The 20,169-nt window shown below is 39.1% G+C and overlaps 1 protein-coding gene across 1 annotated transcript; it reads left to right on the top strand.

Moving 5' to 3' along the window:
- The first annotated feature begins 1,780 nt into the window (after window positions 1-1,780).
- Window positions 1,781-19,917, top strand: LOC138367761 (uncharacterized). Its single transcript, XM_069329713.1, has 2 exons — window positions 1,781-1,982; window positions 18,683-19,917. The coding sequence occupies exons 1-2, from the start codon at window positions 1,781-1,783 to the stop codon at window positions 19,915-19,917; spliced, it is 1,437 nt and encodes a 478-aa protein (XP_069185814.1).
- The last annotated feature ends 252 nt before the right edge of the window (window positions 19,918-20,169 follow it).

Here is a 20,169-nt window from a genome sequence, read left to right as displayed (position 1 = left end):
TTGGAGCGGAGTCTTGAGGTGGGTAGAATATAGTTGTGCAATAATTGGCTGTTGATTGCTGGTGTTGACTTCTTGATGTGTAGTGCCTCGCAAACGTCAAGCCGCCTGCTATCGCTGTATCTATCGATGATTTCTGTGTTGTTTACTAGGATTTCTCTGGCGATGGTTTGGTTATGGGAAGAGATTATATGTTCCTTAATGGAGCCCTGTTGTTTATGCATCGTTAAACGCCTAGAAAGAGATGTTGTTGTCTTGCCTATATACTGGGTTTTTTGGAGCTTACAGTCCCCAAGTGGGCATTTGAAGGCATAGACGACGTTAGTCTCTTTTAAAGCGTTCTGTTTTGTGTCTGGAGAGTTTCTCATGAGTAGAAGTGATTTTTGATTTACCTCCAACAGTGAAGCGTAATGTACGAAAGATTGAGAAAATTCGTGTTAGAATTATTAATCTTACTTTTTCGGTCATATTTAATAATATATATATATATATATATATATATATATATATATATATATATATATATATATATATATATATATATATATATATATATATATATATATATATATATATATATATATATATATATATATATATATATATATATAATCTTTGCACACACCCTACCCAGCATACAACTCTTCCGTCTGCCTCACAGAACACCCTTATCGATCCGACTGCACACACCCTCCTCATCTCTGTAACTATCTAACATCCATGCTGTCTTTATCATCTTTAGAACCTCACTACGTCCCACCTCAGTCTTCCCCTCAATTAAAAAAGTAACTTTCCTCGTTTCTCCTTAAACGCCCTTCCGTCTGATCAACACATTCTAAACCCTTCCTCCCAAGTACACAGCCATCCCGTCCCTCCAGCACACACATCTCCTGTCCCACCCCAAGTACACACCCGTTCCGTCCCTCCAACAGAACATACCCCTCCTGTCCCACCCCAAGTACTCACCCTTCCCGTACGTCCAACACATTCCCACCCAATTTTTCATACCTTCTTCATAACTGTAACCAAAGAACAAGAAGGATACAGATAAAGAGCATGAGAGTCATAGATAAACAAAAACAGATAACAGGACCTACACCGCAACCCATCCTCCGAATTGACTTTACGTTTTAATACTAAGTGTAATAAGTACATTTCCCGACTGTTATACATAGTACATAATTGCACTTACGGGGCTGTTACATTTACCCATCCCCCTCCCCCGATTTAAGTCTCCTCGTTTTCTGTTAGGACACTTGAAATTTTAAGATGAAATTTAAAAGTTTAGGTGCTATAAACAAGTTTTAAATATTAAGATTTTCTTTTTCGCTTTTTTTTAACAATAGAGATTTTATACAAAATTTGAAAATATCTTGAGTTACTTTACAATTTATTGAAATATTTTAGTTTTGTTTTATAAAACTGTAATATCAATATAGCTATAGGTTAAGTAATAGTTATAATTAAGATGCAATAAATTGCTTATCTTCACAAACTAAGACAGTTAGGTTAGGTCCTGGTTTTCTATTCAGCTTTTTAGGTAAACTCAAATATTCACAATATATTAGACAGTACGATTTAATACTAAGTACAATAAGTACAATTCTTGACTGTCATACGTAGTACATAATTGCACTTATGGGGCTGTGTACATTTACCTTCACATTTTTGGAGGACGAGCTACAAACCGAAAGAAAATAAGAAACAAGGGAGTTATTCATTTAATTTCTGGTTTCAGGCCTGGAATAGGTATTGGTAACGTGTCTGATATTCAAGGCGGGCCATGGGACATCGACCAGGTTTTTGGAATCGTGTGGAGGTGGAGGGTATTTCCCTTGTGTCCATCACCAGCAGGAGGGAGGGAAATTGGGAGGGCGTGGCGATACAGCGAGATAAAGCAAGTAAGACATCCTTCATCTACCACCGAACTAAAAGCTTCCTGCGTCCACAAGAGTCATCAAAGACGACAACTTACCATATAACAAGTGTGGAGTCTCCCCTGTGTTCTCTGGTACCTCTGTAATGCTTCTTTTTATTACTTACAAACACTTGGTCTCATTAGCTTCGGATCTTCCTTATTCCACAAGCTACCACCGTTTCTTAGTGAATTGCACCAATTTCCACATCTATACCCACATCTCACACCTTCCTCTCCATCTATATACAATCCACATACCGAAACCCCATTGCATTCATGTAGATAATGCTTCAATATAAGGAAGTCACCCCCTATTACTTTCCACAGCACCTTTCCCAACGAGCTGAGGAGCCATCCCACGCACCCTTTCCCATTTCCTCCTTCCATCGTTCGTTCAGGTTTCGCAAACCACAAAATAAGTGTCTTTCAGCGGAAATGAAACGTCAACTGAGGGCGGGCACACTCCAGGACGGAAGGTTCGACAGTCGTGTATCGAGGAGCAGCATGTAGTATAGTTTCCCCTTCCACGTTCAGTTTCTTCCCACCGTTGGCCTCTACATCCGTGTCTCATTGTGTTTTCTTTCTACCACTATTTACTTCCCTTTCTCCATCCTTCCCTCATTAATTTTTTCCGCTTTCTCATTCTTCTGGTATTTTATTTTTCATATCATTATTCAGCTGTTAATCGTCTACCTCTTCATCTGGCTGATCGATATCTTTATCTTTTCATTACTATCTTCCAGGTTGTAATTACACTTAAGTTCGTACACTTCTGCTACAGTTTTTATTATTTCTATATATTCTTGTCCTCTATTTCGTATAAGATCTTTTTCGATTGCTCCTCTTCCGTTCAGTTCTTTTATTTTTTTTTCAATCTTCTCTTATTTTCTATCATTCTCTTTGTTCCATCAGTATTTTTATTTCTCCCTGCATTTTCAGTTCTTTTCCGCTTCCTATTTTCACCTTCCTCTTCTATCATTTTGTCTTCTCACCTTCTCCATATTTCCACTCCATTTACCAATTGTCTTTCATTAACTCTCACCTGTTTCTCGTTCCTTATGTTCGTTCATATGTTCCTCAATTTTCCCGCTCACGTTGTCCTCAGCTATTTTCGTCATCTGATCTTCCTTCCCAGTCTGTCTGTCTGTCTGTTTGTATGTTTGTGAGTATATGTATATATATATATATATATATATATATATATATATATATATATATATATATATATATATATATATATATATATATATATATATATATATATATATATATATATATATATATATATATATATAGTGTGTGTGTGTCTTTCATCCTCATTCTCTTCGTCCGTCCGTTCAACCACTTGGGCTGGACGGTAGAGCGACGGAGCGGTGGCTTGGCGCTTTCCCCTGTTAATTCTCCTCCTCCTTCTCCGTCCATACGTTCCTCCATCTCTCTCCCTTTCTCACTCTTTACCTTTCTCCCTCCCTCCCTCCCTCCCTCCCTCCCAAACCTTCCTTCCCTTCCCGCCCACACCTTCGTACATCATCAGAGCTTTCTTCGTCATCAAAACTTTGGGAAAGTTGGATTACGAACCACAAGTTTATTGGTACTTTGGGCGCCGGTGACTGGTTAATACATTGGAATTACTGACAGCAAGTTGTTGGCGAAGTATATCCAAGTAGAGAGTGGAATTGAGAAGGATATCGAAATAAAGAGTGGCATAGAGAAGTATATCGAAGTAGAGAGTGGTATAGTATATTAATTAAGAGAATGGAAAAGCGAAGTGAAGACTTACATAGCGATGCAGAGCGTGGAGTAACAACTTCGTAGGTGATATATATATATGAGTTAACGAGAAGGAGCTATATGAGAAAAATAGCAAGACACCTCTTTGACCCGTGGAGGAGACATAACACAGCACAAGAAGAACGAGCAAGAAGCACATCAAAACATGATAATATTATACTCCCTTTTCAGGGATTAAATAGAAAAGGGGAAATACCTAGCTGTAAATAGGTGTCCGGGAGTTTGGCAACTGTTGTGGGGGCGGGGGGTTGCCTCTTTGGCAACCTCAACAGTCTTCCTCCTTGGGTGACCTCCATATATATATATATATATATATATATATATATATATATATATATATATATATATATATATATATATATATATATATATATATATATATATATATATATATATATTTATATATATATATATATATATATATATATATATATATATATATATATATATATATATATATATATATATATGGGGGGAGGAGGACAGAGAGGAAGCAAGAGACAAGGAACAGTTGGTCACCATGAGAGGCACCAGAGCGTTAGGAAAGTTGCTGTGTGTCAGTTCACTCTGACAAGGACGCCGTTATCAATCAGTTTATTAGTTCAGTGGGTCAAGAACTTAACGAGTGTTGCCAACAGGTGTTCATCTGTGCGGAATGTTGCACGGATATATCCTTTGTTGCACACAATTGTTTGTGCAGAATGTATTTCACACAGATACACACACACAGTTGTACACAGGTGTACACCACTTGATTGGCGGTTGAGAGGCGGGCCCAAAGAGCCAGAGCTCAACCCCCCTCAGCACAACTAGGTGAGTACAACTGGGTGAACACACTTGCATAATATTATTCCTACTATTATTTTTCGTATTTAATAGCTAACATTATTGGAAACAAAATTCATTGGTTTTAAAAATAAACGCAAATAATATTTTAACAAATTAATTGGGATTTTTGCTCGGGACGGCCGCGCTGAAGCGCTGCCGAAGAAAGCTGGCCACTTGAAGGTCTCCTGTTGTTTCGATGAACCTTGAAACGTAATGCTTGAGGAAGCTTTTGTCAGTTTCTTCTGATAGTTCCCTACCCTAGGGAGGCGTTATTGAACTGGAGGATGAGGCCTCTATATTTATTGGACTTGATAGTTTACATGTGGATGGCAGCTGCATCTGTTTGGCTGGTGTGTGGATAATATAAGCATCGACCAGGGTGCATGGCAGCTGCATCTGTTTGCCCAACAGTGTTGATAATGTAATTATCAATCCAGATGTATGAGCATGATGGTGCAAAAATTCTTCATACTTTGGGATAATTAACACTTTTAACAACGAGTATTTTTGTTTTCTTAAAATGCTCTACATACTAATTTTCTTTTGTATTTTGTATTTTTGTATTTTGTATTTTCCAGTTATCCTTGAGTTTTACCAGGAAAATAATCTTTGCTCCTCTTCACATCATTTTGGCTGTAATGAACCACAATGATTGAACTCTGTGCATAGAAGGTGACTGTTTTAAATACATATGCATGACATTTCTCAGTAAATGTTTGAGAAATTAACATTTCACATTGTGTATTTCAAAATTGACTCGTGGCGTTGTTGTTCGAAGTGAATAAGTAAAATTAATATAAGAATAATAAATAAAATAAAGTGATAAGCATTGAGAGGTTTGTGGAAAAAGTACTTTTACGTCGATAAACCGAAAATAGGTTATTATGAAGAGCAAAAACGATTCGTGACAGGCAAAACCCAATCAGATATTTGAGTTTAGTGCTCCGAAATTAGTAAAAAACCAGGCTCAGATATGTTAATAAAACTGTGCATTCGAAGATATGTATTATATAAATAATAATGTTAATAAAAACGATACGCATTATTCGTCAATATCTGCACATTAATGCCTAAAACACATGTCAGTATATACTGTCGAAGCAGAAAACAAAAACTTTATATGATAAAAATAATAAAATTTCCATAACCAAACCAAACAAAAAAATAAACATATATTCTTGACTGTTGAGTAATAATATTAGAGAAGTAATGAGCATGATGGGAAAAACTATAAGCCAGAAATAAATAAATGACTAAAGCATTGCGACCAAAAACTTACTGTATTTTTATTTACTAAAATGAAGTAAAGTGTCGCTTCGAGGCAGAAATAAAAATGCGGTTCCCAAGAACTATTAATAATAGTGGAATCGCAACGACGGCTCTGAAACAATTCTCTCCCTTTTTAATCTCCCCTTCTCTCCATATATCTTTTTCTCTCTCTCCATTTCTCTCTGAAGTCTGGCAAATTTCAGCATCTCGGTAAAGGTCTGGAGACACAAAACAGAACGCTTTAAAAGAGACCAACGTCGTCTATGCCTTCAAATGCCCTCTTGGGGACTGTAAGCCTCAAAAAACCCAGTATATAGGCAAGACAACAACATCTCTTTCCAGGCGTTTAACGATGCATAAGCAACAGGGCTCCATTAAGGAACATATAATCTCTTCCCACAACCAAACCATCACCAGAGAAATCTTAGCAAACAACACAGAAATCATCGATAGATACAGCGATAGCAGGCGGCTTGACGTCTGCGAGGCACTACACATCAAGAAGTCAACACCAGCAATCAACAGCCAATTAATGCACAACTATATTCTACCCACTTCAAGACTCCGCTCCAATATAGATGCATCAAGAAATATGGACCAATAGGCTTTCTACAATTACTTCCATTCAATACCCATTGTTTCGTGTTCTGTCTTGTGTTTGAATTTAATACCCATTCAATACCCATTGTTGAAAGTTTGTTTTCACCTCATCCACCTCACCCAAATGTAGGTATAAAATCGAAGATGTGTAAGCTCTATTCAGTTTCAGTTGTGTGTTTGTAAACTAAAGTCTTTGAAAATGTAATAAGTTTTACGAAACGCGCTCAAGTGTCGCGTCAGACTAGAAATAAAAATGAATTTTGGAGAATTGATCTTTGAATTACCATCAACAGTGAAAAGAAACGTAAGAAAGATCGAGAAAATTCGTGTTAGAATTATTAATCTTACTTTTTCGGTCATATTTAATAATATATATATATATATATATATATATATATATATATATATATATATATATATATATATATATATATATATCTATCTATCTATCTATCTATCTATCTATCTATCTATATATATATATATATATATATATATATATATATATATATATATAATTTCTCTAGAGAGTTAACCCTTTTAGCGTCACGCCGCGGTTGATTTCCGGAGGGAAATTACTGATACAGAGGGATGAAAATGTTATTATCATACGGATGCCGGGTGGATATCTCTCCGAGGGAGGCTGTGCTAGGCCTGATGATGTTGTTTGTTTTAGCAAGGGCGGTGGAGGGGTATTCAAACGCTGGGGCTAACAGATACTGTAATAAAAAAACACCGGGGCCATCAGATGCTGAGTCAAATGACGATGCTGGGACTAACAAGTGTTGTGGTCTTTAACTGAGGTTAATGGATGCTGAAGACAGCAGATTCCGGGGGCAATAGATGCTGAGGCTTAGAGATGTTGGTGCTGAGAGACGCTGGGTCTCTCAGGAGATATTTGCTAGCACACAGGAGTCAAGGAGACAGTATTGACATCATAGTTTTTGTTTTGTTTTCTCAATGGTTTTCTCGTCAATTTTCTATCCGTGGGTTTCTGTATCCACGTCATTTCTCGTGACATCTAGCTTTTCCCTTCCTGTAGTGCGCTAGAGAAAGAGTGAAGAATAGGGAGAGAGCCTTTTGTTTTTCATCCTGAGTTCATCGGTCGAAATAGAACTTGAGGATTTTCTAGCGGGGAAAATAGTTACATTTTTCTCCAGTAGACACCCACAGTTTACCTCGGTATTCACTATAGATATTTCCTTATCTTAATGTTAACCCGTAAAGTTAACTGTAATTCGAGCAAATGTGTTAATTCGGACATCGTGAGTCTCTGGTTGATAATAATAATCATAATAACTTCTTATTGTCTCTGCAAAAAGTCAAAATATTCGTTATCGTACAATAAGTACCAAGTCCTATTGGAGGAATGCGTAAGGACGCTGCGCACCGTCATTCGTATGTGCACGATTATAACGCCTCTTGCGCACAGTGATGCTCTGACCGATGGTTAAATTTTAACTATGGGCCAACAACCCAATTTCCTCGGCGTCAGGCGGTAGATTTAGGTGATCTGCCTCCATTACCGCTCCACTGAACGCAACTCCATCGAGAACCATCACTTACGATTTAGTAATTAGTCCGATATTGCTCGATTTTCCTTGTCTAGTAACCGGACTCCTTCAGTGACGCGGTATTTGACCATCGAATTCACTCGCAGGAATATATACACTGAGAGGTGTATAACGTTCCTCGGTGTATATACACTGAGAGGTGTATACCATTCCTCGGTGTATATACACTGAGACGTGTATACCGTTTATCGGTGTATATACACTGAGAGGTGTATACCGTTTCTCGGTGTATATACACTGAGAGGTTTATACCGTTTCTCTGTGTAAATACACTAAGAGTTTCCTTTAGTTCTGAACAATGTTGAGGACTAAAGTATACATGATGGTTGGTCAGTAAGCAGTTGTGGTGGCCTTAACAACCCTTTAGAGGTTCGAAGACCTTCAACGCCCGACACCGAACCAAACGTTTCTTGACGATAACTCTTCAGTCGCAGCGAAGAGTTGTCGTTAAGAAGACGAGACATTGTTTATCTATTTTTGTTCCGAGGCATAAAAAACCCCTGATAAAAAGGGGGTTGATTCTGCGATAGTGTATACAAAATAAAATGCAATATTGAATTGAAATATTAACATAAAATAATTAGTTTGCTTTTAAATATAAAAAAATATTATTATTATTATTATTATTATTATTATTATTATTATTATTATTATTGAAGTGTAATTTTCCCCATCGGAGGCCGACTTTAATAATAAAAGAAATAGGGAACTCTGCCTTAATAGTGAGCACTGGGTATGGGTGCTGGCTCTTGGACCCTCCCTTCGTTACCGTTGCTTATCTAATGTACTCACTCGCGACCGATTTTCCTCTATCATATCTACTAGGTATGAATAGTATGTAGTAGGTACTGCACCTACTACTCTGTCAAACCCACAAACATACACATATTCCCAGGATGCAGCTGTCTAACTTCCAGGAACCTACTTACTTCAAGGTGAACGGGAGCATCAGGTGATAAACTCTTCCCATTTGCTTCTGCCTCAGCTTGGAATCGAACCCGGGTCCGTGGAAGCTGTCCGTTTGGGCGCAAGGACTATGGGCATATACGTATGTATATCTAACTACTGACACTCACCATGATGAGCCCCACAACAGCCTACACAGGTACGCATACATTCATGCATACATACATACATAATACACAGGTACCTATTTTCTGCTTGATCAACAGAAACATGAGGTAAGGAAATTCTGCAAATTTGTTTCTGTTCCGGCTAGGAATCGAACCTGAGACCTATGACTGCGAATCGAAGATCACCACAGCCAGATACGGAGCCTCTCTGTCACTTCCTGTCTGTCTATTTATCCAACTCTCTCTATTTTTATCAAACAAGCACAAAATAACAAATGCCTACGTATACAGCATTTGAACTATATATTGATATCGTTAAAGAGTCCTGGTTAGCTGTCAATATGGCAGACAGGCGTAATAGAGTCGAATCGTCTAGGGAATAGGCCAATAAGAGGGTTAGAAAGCATAAGAGAATAGAACAAACTAGGCCTACACGGCATAGTACACGGCTACACGGCGGTGTACATACAGACAGACAAGCAGAAAGCAGTCACCGCAATAAGTGCAGTGATATAGACACAGGTATTACATGAATAAACAGACAAATTGCGCTGAAAGTGAAGGCGCACGTCGAAGTACGAGAAACACAACAATACCAAAATATATTATTATAGCAGAAATTTTGAAAATACTAATACTAATACTAATACTAATACTAATACTAATAAGAGCAACAACATCACTAAGAATCAAGTACTATATGATTTATGGCCTCAGCCACAACAACAACAGCAGCAATAACAACAATAATAAGCAACAACAGAAACAACTACAACAACAAAAGCAACAACATTTGTGGGAACCGACCTGTGAGATTTATATTTTTTAATTTAATATGAATTTATATAGAATTTATATTTACGTTAATTAATATATTTCGATAGCAATATGTATGATGTTTAGTGGATTGTATTTCTGCAATTATTCTCACAAATCGATCCTTACACATTAGGGGGGGTTTATATTAAATTTATATATATGCAGCCAATCAAACTACAGTATTACACTACATATATTAGTAAATAAATTGAGGAAGTGCCTTATCTTATTGTACAGCAGGCTTAGTCCACCAGGTAGTAGACACTAAATAATCCTCGTATGAGGCTAGCTTCCAACATCCATGTAACTGATATACGTAAATTCTTGCTTCCTCTTTTTGTTCCTGTCAAAGGGCACTAGCTGTAAAGCCGGAATGCTAATATATGACAGCTATATCAGATGAAACATTTATATATTATTAGATAAGGACCAAGGCGTAATTACCTGTGTTGAGTCGTTCGTTCGTGATCTAACCGGAAATAATCCTATCTACCTTTTACATTACTGGCTAAAAATGAATTAGATAAGATTTCGGAGAGACACTTCCCTTGTTAGATGTTGACAGCGTGTTGATGATGGAAGAAGCACTAATTTGATCTCCACAACACTTTGTCCAAGAGATAATTATAGGAGCTAAATTAGCTCCAACGACTCTGGTCTTTTACAATGGCTGACCTCCCTCACCGCTGACGCTCCGGGCTCTCTTTGTCCAGATGTCAATAAGTGATAGAAGGGTCACATTTACTCTATTTTGATACTGATAATTAAGTTAATTCAAATGAGATGTTTTTATGATGTAATAAATCCAAAGACTACTGTATTAAGTATAATTCCCAACAGAATAGCTGGTGAATTTATAGCACTATGTGGCAATGATATCCCGTTTTCTATTGATGGAAAATTCTACTACAAGCTACATTTTCTACAGGTTAACTTGTGTATACAACAGCAACAATATTATCTGCATATTGTATATAATATTAGTAAATGGTGTCGGGTTTTCCGATAACATTATCACTAACAATCATGTCCTGTTTGAGTTATGGCTACATCAGCCATAACGTCAATAACAGAAAAAGCAAGAACAACGGAAACAAGAGCAACAACAGTAATAAAAACAACAACAACAACAACCATAACAATAACAACAGCTGCAGAATCAACAACAACAGCAACAAAATCACTAATAGTCACATAGTATAAGTTTGATCCTTAACAAAATATTCACTTGTAAACATATTACATGATTTAAATAAAACGCAAAAATTTTCAGTTTTCCACTAAATATCCCTTTTTTGATTAATGAAGAATTTAATAAATATTTTAATGTCCAATCACTGTTTCGATTTAACGTGGCTGAAGGCAGGTATTGGCGGATATAATTTAACAAGGCTGAAAGGTTATGATGACCATGGATGAATTCTCATTAATGATTTCTAGTTTAAATATATTCTTATATTTTATTATTTTGTATTCTACTGTTTACAGTATTATTATAAGCATTGATATTTGATGATCCGTTTGCATTAATAGAACCATTTCGACACTTTTACCACTTTTATGGTGTGAGCTGTGAACTTAACTTAACAATTTTAAATTTGAATTTCAGTGAAATTAGATAACAATATCAAATTTTATAATGTGACCAAAATTTACAATACCAAATAAGTCTACGGAATATACCACTCGTATTTCAGTATCTGTTAGGAGGTAGCTACTCTGATAGATATGATCCTTGTGAATTGACGCATCTTTTTCCTCTTTTCCCTCAACGATCCATCTTCTTCTCCCCTCTCAACTCTCTCTGTTCTTCCCTCTCAACTCCCAAAGTTCTTCTCCCCTTTTAATGCTCCATTCTCTTCACCGCTCTTCAGTCCTCTCAACGCCCCCTCATCCTCGTCTCTCACAATACTCTAGTGTTGTAAACAGTGTTTACTTCTCACTTATTGGCTGGCATTCACTACCCTTCTCTCTGTCTCTGTCTGTCTGTCTGTCTGTCTGTCTGTCTGTCTGTCTGTCTGTCTGTCTGTCTGTCTGTCTGTCTGTCTGTCTGTCTGTCTGTCTGTCTGTCTCTCTCTCTCTCTCTCTCTCTCTCTCTCTCTCTCTCTCTCTCTCTCTCTCTCTCTCTCTCTCTCTCTCTCTCTCTCTCTCTCTCTCTCTCTCTCTCTCTATCTCTCTCTCTCTCCCTCTCTCTCTCTCTCTCTCTCTCTCTCTCTCTCTCTCTCTCTCTCTCTCTCTCTCTCTCTCTCTCTCTCTCTCTCTCTCTCTCTCTCTCTCTCTCTCTCTCTCAGCCTGTCTTTCCCAGAAAAGACAGGTCATCCCGGGCCACCGTACAAAGGTCAATACTCAGGAGGAGATATATACTGTTGTTTTATCTGGCTCTTTGTGAAGCTTGAGTGTTTATTTTTCTTGTTTTCGCTCTTGTTTTGAAATATCATTATTGTTTTGATTATTGCATTAAGTAGCAGCGAGAAATGCTGTGCTATGTCGGTGGTTGTGATGAAGGTTTATGGTTGTAGTGATGGTTCGGGTTGTGACTGTGGTTGTGGTAGAGGCTGCTGTGCTGGAGTTATTGATGGGCAATTTGGAAGTTATAGTTCTGATGGCAAAATGTGTTGGTGGTTTCGGTGAAGGTGTGGTGGGTTGAAGAGAGGTGTTGGTAGTGGAGGCAGAAGTGAAGGAGGTGTAGGTTGCAGTTGTGAAGCTGCAGACGGTAGAGTTGGTGAAAACGACATTGTAGGTAGTGGTAGTGGAGACAGAGGCCGAGATAGTGGAGATAGAGGTGCATGGGGTAGAGATGGAAGGAGTTGAGGAGGCGGGAGAGATCGGACAACCTAGCCTTCGATCTGTCCTGCTGCTCGTGCTGCCCAAATAGTTATAAATCACTAAGGGAAGCTGGGATCAGCGCCATCTAGAGTGTGGACGTGCCAGTGGCAGGAGTGTGGGTGGTGGTGGTTGTTGGTTATTGGGGCTGGCTGGCTATATGGATGGACGGTGACGTGCGTGATTGGTCAGTGCTTGGGGCGTGATATGGAAGGCAGGTATCGCGTACCCTATACGAACTCTTAACAGGATCATTTGAAAAAACACAAATGTTCGTGTAAGAGAGTGAACAGTGAACACTAGAAGGTCTAGAATGTGAAGAGAGTCACAGAGCTGTAATGAACCTTGGTCAATGGGCAGCAATGGCTGCTTACTGAATGATATAAAGCATTTTAATCATGGTAGTTTTAAATAGTTGGGAAATAAATATAAAAGCAAGGGACTCGGTGTGTGTAGAAATCGAGGGAGGAGGACGGTGGGGGGAGGGGGAAAGGATTTGCGGAATGAGGAGACCGGAAGGCCGGAGGATAGAAAAATGGGGAGGGGGCAGTGGGTGGACACTGGGGGACGGAATATGGACACATGTGTCGCGGTACGTGGAGACAGGGGAGGCGGGCCTAACCTGTGTACCGAGTGGACCCGGGCACCGCTGGGTACCCAGTCTAGTAGTATAATATCCAGGGTTAAACAACAATAATAAACTACCACAGAGCCTCATCAGTCGGACATGTCAGTGAATTATCGCGTCATTTAATATGGGAAAAGAGCCCTCCCGACCCCTGGAAACAGCAAATGTTTATAAATGTTCTTGTCATTTGTAGTTTAACACTTCCTGTCCCACCTGTTTAAATACTTGGGACATTTACATGCACTCCCCCCTCTGATGTGTGGCCATGAACTAACGCCTCCTGGAAGTAACTAGCCATATCCTGGGGTCCAGGTTGAGGAGTACACAACGTCCATGAGTGCCTGGGGTCCAGGTCGAGGACAGGACACCCATGAGTGCCTGGGGTCCAAGTCGAGGAGGACAAAACACCCATGAGTGCCTGGGGTCCAGGTCGAGGACAGGACGCCCATGAGTGCCTGGGGTCCAGGAGGACAGGACGCCCTTGAGTGAAGGACAAGATAACACTGACGGTTCAAGAGTCAAGACAAGGGGGACCATCTGGAGGCTCTGGCTTGGATGACGACCGCCGGACCTGACCACATCTCCCTATGGTTGCTCAACAATGCAGCTGGGACGCCGAGGGGAAACCCTCTGCAATATTCTAGAATGTTTCATTGTAGACGGGATAGCCTCCATACGTCTGGAAGAATGCTGATGTATACAGCTTATGTATATAGCTTACCATATATTACCATATATGTATATATAGCTTATATAGCGTATATACCTTATAAATGCTTACCTGTATATAAGAAACGTGTAGATAGGAGTCACTAAACTACAGGAGTGCATCGCTAACGTTCGGATCTTTCATAAAAGGTCCATGATGAAGTAAAAAAAAGACTATTGGAATAAGCAAAAGGGAACATGATTCTTACAAAGTTTCAACTTTGGTTGAGTTAAGAGTTAAGTCATATCTAACAATCCTGCTGGAGCTCTATGAGAAGTTGACAATGTTCACGCGGGAGAGAGTTAATGGGCTGACTGCATGTTCCTTGATTGCCAGAAGGCCCTTGATATAGTTCCATTTCATACGGCAACTATGCAAACGTAAGACTAACTGGTTGAATTGGGTATGCGTATATCTATCCAACACGAAGTAAACAGTAGTAGTGAGATTGGAGATATTAGACTGAAAGGAAGTAACAAGTGGTGGTCCACATGCAGGGATCAGCACTGTCACAGGTGAGGATCCGGCGCCAGTGATGCAAAACTGATGTGACGAATCTGAGGAGTAGATTGAACTATGTTTCAAAAGGTAGACTGAGTGAGTAATGACTGTTCGAGTTTAACACACACAAGTGCCAGGTGATTTTGGGTGTGGCGGGATGAGGCTGCTGGAACACTCTCTGATGATGGAAAGGCAAATGCTTGAGGCATTAGAGGTAAAAGCTGTGGTAGTAAACATAACTTATTTTTCACCACTGGAGAACATCCGTGAATCCTCCAGACATTTGGCGAAATAAGGTTTCGGATCGTTGTACACTATGTTAGACCGGTGGTAAAATATGTATATCCAATGTGTAGTCGCGATTAACAAAAATTGCTAAATAAAATTAGAAAACTAGAGAAAGCCTAGAGGTTTTCTTCAAGACTGGTAAAGAACTTAAACAATGGAGCTAATAGAAAGGGCTCCTTGTTTTACGAATATATCACCATTCAAATTGTAAGATAAATGTTATTATATATAAACATATAAGTGTAAGCTGTACACCTGTTAGGTAAAGCATAATTGTAACAATTTTATAAACTGCTTTGAGAAAGGTTTCTAACTTCTAACTGTGAATTCCCCTCACTACTATGGACGCGAGTGGAAACGAGACACTCAATTGACACACTAATATATGAAGCTCTTCTTCATTGTGTTAATAATGAGCAAGTGAAATGAATTAAGTGATGTAGTAGTTGAGATTCAATCTATACAAAGTTTCAAAAATCGGAATGTAAATAATAACAATAATACAAATTATTTATACGAAATAGAAGTGGTACAATTCAGGTATATATTACACTTACTGTTCAAAAAGATAGAACACAGGCTCTGAAGGATTTCAAACACTTAAAGTGACTAAAAATGATATTTTTTGGGATATGGTAATCTGTGAAATCCTCCTCTTCTCCGTGATGCTCTTTCTTAATCATCTCCCACCCACCACTTTACTCTCTTCCTACTTCATCATTATCTTCCTCCTCTCTGTTCTTCTCCCCCGTCTCCCTGAAGCGGAGATGAAAGAGATGCTGAGATAGGATGTTACCAAGGCAACCGGAGCTCACCTTTATTGACGGTAGTGTATGAATCTGTCGGCATGAAGGATACATGGAAGCATCTGTATAAAGTAACAGAGACACGGCCATTTGCAGAATCAAAAAGGAAAATGAGTGACGTAAGATAATAATTATTGACGTAAGATAGTAATTATTATTTTTCTTAAAGACTTGATATAAATGATATCAATAACCTTATTCAGTAATGATTTAAATTTATGATTGATTTAGTTTATAAAACAAGTAAACAGTTCCTTTGGCTAAGAAAAGTCATAATAATATTGGAGCAGGTAATATTATAATATATTATATACAGTATATGTGCCAAGGCACTTTATGGGAAAATTCTAAATGCATGAAAAATACAGCTTTCACATTAATTTTTACAATTCAATTGGCATTTGTTTGCATATTATACCAACACATGACTGGTTCTAAAGACATCTATAAATTATTTAATTATTGAGGTGTTATGCATATATTCGTAAATTTGGAAGACTATGATGTACATTCCAATGTAAAATTGTAAAATTGAGACTTAATCTAAACATAACCATAATTTATATATATATATATATATATATATATATATATATATATATATATATATATATATATATATATATATATATATATATATATATATATATATATATATATATATATATATATACACAACTTTAGAACACTTTCCCACCAGGAGACTCGAACCCTCGCCAGCACAGAAGCCTTCCAGCAACTGGCATAACAGGTACGCCTTAACCCGCTCCACCACCTGCTCAGGCCTTAAGTTCATAGACACAGTGTTCTCCCATATTAACAGGGACTTGATGAAATAAACGTATAAATGACCCCTCACTTGCTCTAGTGCTCTTGGGAGGTAATGATCTTTGGAATATATAAAAAAATACTCCGAAATTACCATCTCTTTTAAGGTCTGAGCAGGTGGTGGAGCGGGTTAAGGCGTACCTGTTATGCCAGTTGCTGGAAGGCTTCTGTGCTGGCGAGGGTTCGAGTCTCCTGGTGGGAAAGTGTTCTAAAGTTGTATACTTCACTCTCGTGTTTAGGAGAGTTGTGCCTTAAGTTCATATATATATATATATATATATATATATATATATATATATATATATATATATATATATATATATATATATATATATATATATATATATATATATATATATATATATATAGATGGAAATGAGCCGTGGGAGAGGAAGCCATGGACAGGCACATGTACAGTTTTGGTTTGCATTGTTTAAGGTTAAAATGTGTAGATGTCTCTCAAATTACAGTAGTAAAGTCAGTTTCACTCTCATCTGTTCTGTGCATATCCATGATGTAACGCTGAATGCATTTCACATTTGTGGTCCTAAAACTGCGCCCTATGTTGCGCCTTCTTGGTCCTAAATCTCTGTAACGTATGTGACAATTGTAGTCTTGGAGGCCTGTTTAATAGCACATTCTCGGTTTTAAACCAATGAATTTCATATCGAATTATAGTGCTAAATATATGTCTTATATTTGGTATTGTGGTACTAAATCTGTTTGTCGTTTGCTTTGAGGATCTATGTTAGCTGTGTTCTGAGTTTTAGTTCTCTTGTGCCTCTACAAAACACAAGGTATTTGGAGATAATTATTATAATTTTATTCTGAGTGTGAATAGCTGATTTGGTGGCTGTGTATTTACCTAAATATACTCCCTAATTGCAAATGAAGAATGAAATCCAGCTCCTGATCTCTTTTCTGTTGGCTGATGGAATTACGCTCAGTAATAAATTGTTTGGCAATATGTGCTATTGGAACTATATATGGAGTTAGCCTTAACTTCATATTACGCTTTTCTGAGTATTATTAACTCTACAGCACTCTATTGTCAGGCAATTAAACTCTCAACTTACTCAGCATCCTTTAGCATCCTCGGGGAGATTTTATCATGTCCTACAACTTTCGTTACGTCACGGGCTCAAGGTCTTCCTCGGCCTCTCTTCTATCCCCATCAACTCTGCCGGTCCTCCTTCACCTTTCACCAAGATATTGTCAGGCTAAGTTAAGCGCACTCTGAGGAATGTCTTGTTGAGATAATGTATGTGCGAAGGTGTGCCAGGATGAGAGAGAGAGAGAGAGAGAGAGAGAGAGAGAGAGAGAGAGAGAGAGAGAGAGAGAGAGAGAGAGAGAGAGAGAGAGAGAGAGAGAGAGAGAGAGAGAGAGAGAGAGAGAGAGAGAGAGAGAGAGAGAGAGAGAGAGAGAGAGAGAGAGAGAGAGAGAGAGAGAGAGAGAGAGAGAGAGAGAGAGAGAGAGAGAGAGAGAGAGAGAGAGAGAGAGAGAGAGAGAGAGAGAGAGAGAGAGAGAGAGAGAGAGAGAGAGAGAGAGAGAGAGATAGTATGTGTGGCGGCCTTGAGAAAATCACAATCCAAATGTTTCTCTTAATTAAGAAATTCTCGTCGTGCTTCTCTCGGTGATAGAGGAGGCGGAGGCTGCTGAAGGTGTTAGAGGGGATGGCAGACGTTATATCAGAGGGAAGAACCGGTACGTTAGAGCAGTGATCTCCATCCTGTGGTATGCAGCATGTGGGCAAGTTTTCGACCCATATGATGGCATATTTCTAGTGAAAGGTGGCGCTAAAGACCCGCAGAGTTTGCGTCCATATGCTGGGGACCAAAGGTGTTAGAGAGATGAACGTGGGAGAGAAGCTGGAGGGAAACCTGTTACAAATGAGAGAAAATAGGAAATAAAGTGGAGGTCATTATACGGAAGTATGAGAAAAAAGCGCTCTCTTCCAAGACCCATTTTAACACTTTGGTTGATTCAACCAAAAAAAAGCATTTTAACCCAGCCAATCAACCACTCACCCGCATAGTAATTCAATCAGGAAACTAATCTACCCAACCCACACCCGCTCACTAGCAATCATCATTAGCATGCTAACCCACAACGCGTGCCTAATCAAGCAGCACCAATCCCTCCACCAACTAATCCCCCCTCACCCCTTCCTCTCTACTCTCAAGGGACGAGCACTGATTATATCCCTCATCTCTACCTTCTCATACGGCAGTCACTGCTGAGTATTACAGTGACCTCCAGTATTACAGTAACCTCCAGTATCACAGTGACCTCCAGTATTACAGTGACCTTCAGTATCACAGTGACCTCCAGTATTTCAGTGACCTCCAGTATCACAGTGACCTCCAGTATTTCAGTGACCTCCAGTATCACAGTGACCTCCAGTATTTCAGTGACCTCCAGTATCACAGTGACCTCCAGTACTACAGTGACCTCCAGTATCACAGTGACCTCCAGTATTTCAGTGACCTCCAGTATCACAGTGACCTCCAGTATTACAGTGACCTCCAGTATCACAGTGACCTCCAGTATTTCAGTGACCTCCAGTATCACAGTGATCTCCAGTATTACAGTGACCTCCAGCATTACAGTGACCTCCAGTATTACAGTGACCTCCAGTATTACAGTGACCTCCAGTATTTCAGTGACCTCCAGTATCACAGTGACCTCCAGTATTTCAGTGACCTCCAGTATTACAGTGACCTCCAGTATTACAGTGACCTCCAGTATTACAGTGACCTCCAGTATTACAGTGACCTCCAGTATTACAGTGACCTCCAGTATCACAGTGACCTCCAGTATTACAGTGACCTCCAGTATTACAGTGACCTCCAGTATTACAGTGACCTCCAGTATCACAGTGACCTCCAGTATTACAGTGACCTCCAGTATCACAGTGACCTCCAGTATTACAGTGACCTCCAGTATTACAGTGACCTCCAGTATCACAGTGACCTCCAGTATTACAGTGACCTCCAGTATTACAGTGACCTCCAGTATTACAGTGACCTCCAGTATCACAGTGACCTCCAGTATTACAGTGACCTCCAGTATTACAGTGACCTCCAGTATTACTGTGACCTCCAGTATTACAGTGACCTCCAGTATTACAGTGACCTCCAGTATTACAGTGACCTCCAGTATCACAGTGACGTCGAATATTACAGTGACCTCCAATATTACAGTGACCTCCAGTATTACAGTGACCTCCAGTATTACAGTGACCTCCAGTATCACAGTGACGTCGAATATTACAGTGACCTCCAGTATTACAGTGACCTCCAGTATTACAGTGATCTCCAGTATTATAGTGACCTCCAGTATTACAGTGACCTCCAGTATTACAGTGACCTCCAGTATCACAGTGACGTCGAATATTACAGGGACCTCCAGTGTTACAGTGACCTCCAGTGTTACAGTGACGTCGAGTATTACAGTGCCGTTTAGTATTACAGTGACATCGAGTAATGTGAGCTGGGGAGCCACCGTCTAGCTGGCACCCCAGCTAGACGGCGCTCAGGAAATAACCGACAACGGGACAGCAAATGAGATTATCAGATTTTTTCCTGAAAACTGCCGTAGGTTTTTGTGTTTTTCAGCCTCGTTCCCCTGGGAGAAATGTGAGCCAGAGGAAAGAGCACACACACACACACACACACACACACACACACACACACACACACACACACACACACACAC

Source organism: Procambarus clarkii, chromosome 23, assembly GCF_040958095.1.
Source record: "Procambarus clarkii isolate CNS0578487 chromosome 23, FALCON_Pclarkii_2.0, whole genome shotgun sequence".
NCBI classification, from domain to species: Eukaryota; Metazoa; Arthropoda; class Malacostraca; order Decapoda; family Cambaridae; genus Procambarus; species Procambarus clarkii.
This window is presented reverse-complemented; position numbering and strand designations above follow the sequence as displayed.

What these genes read in the sequence shown, in the direction of transcription:
- LOC138367761 (XM_069329713.1), top strand. Translation starts at nt 1,781, where the DNA reads ATGGGACATCGACCAGGTTTTTGGAATCGTGTGGAGGTGGAGGGTATT. An exon ending in GACAACTTACCATATAACAA is followed by an intron (nt 1,983 to 18,682) that starts GTGTGGAGTCTC and finishes CTCATACGGCAG; the next exon opens with TCACTGCTGAGTATTACAGT.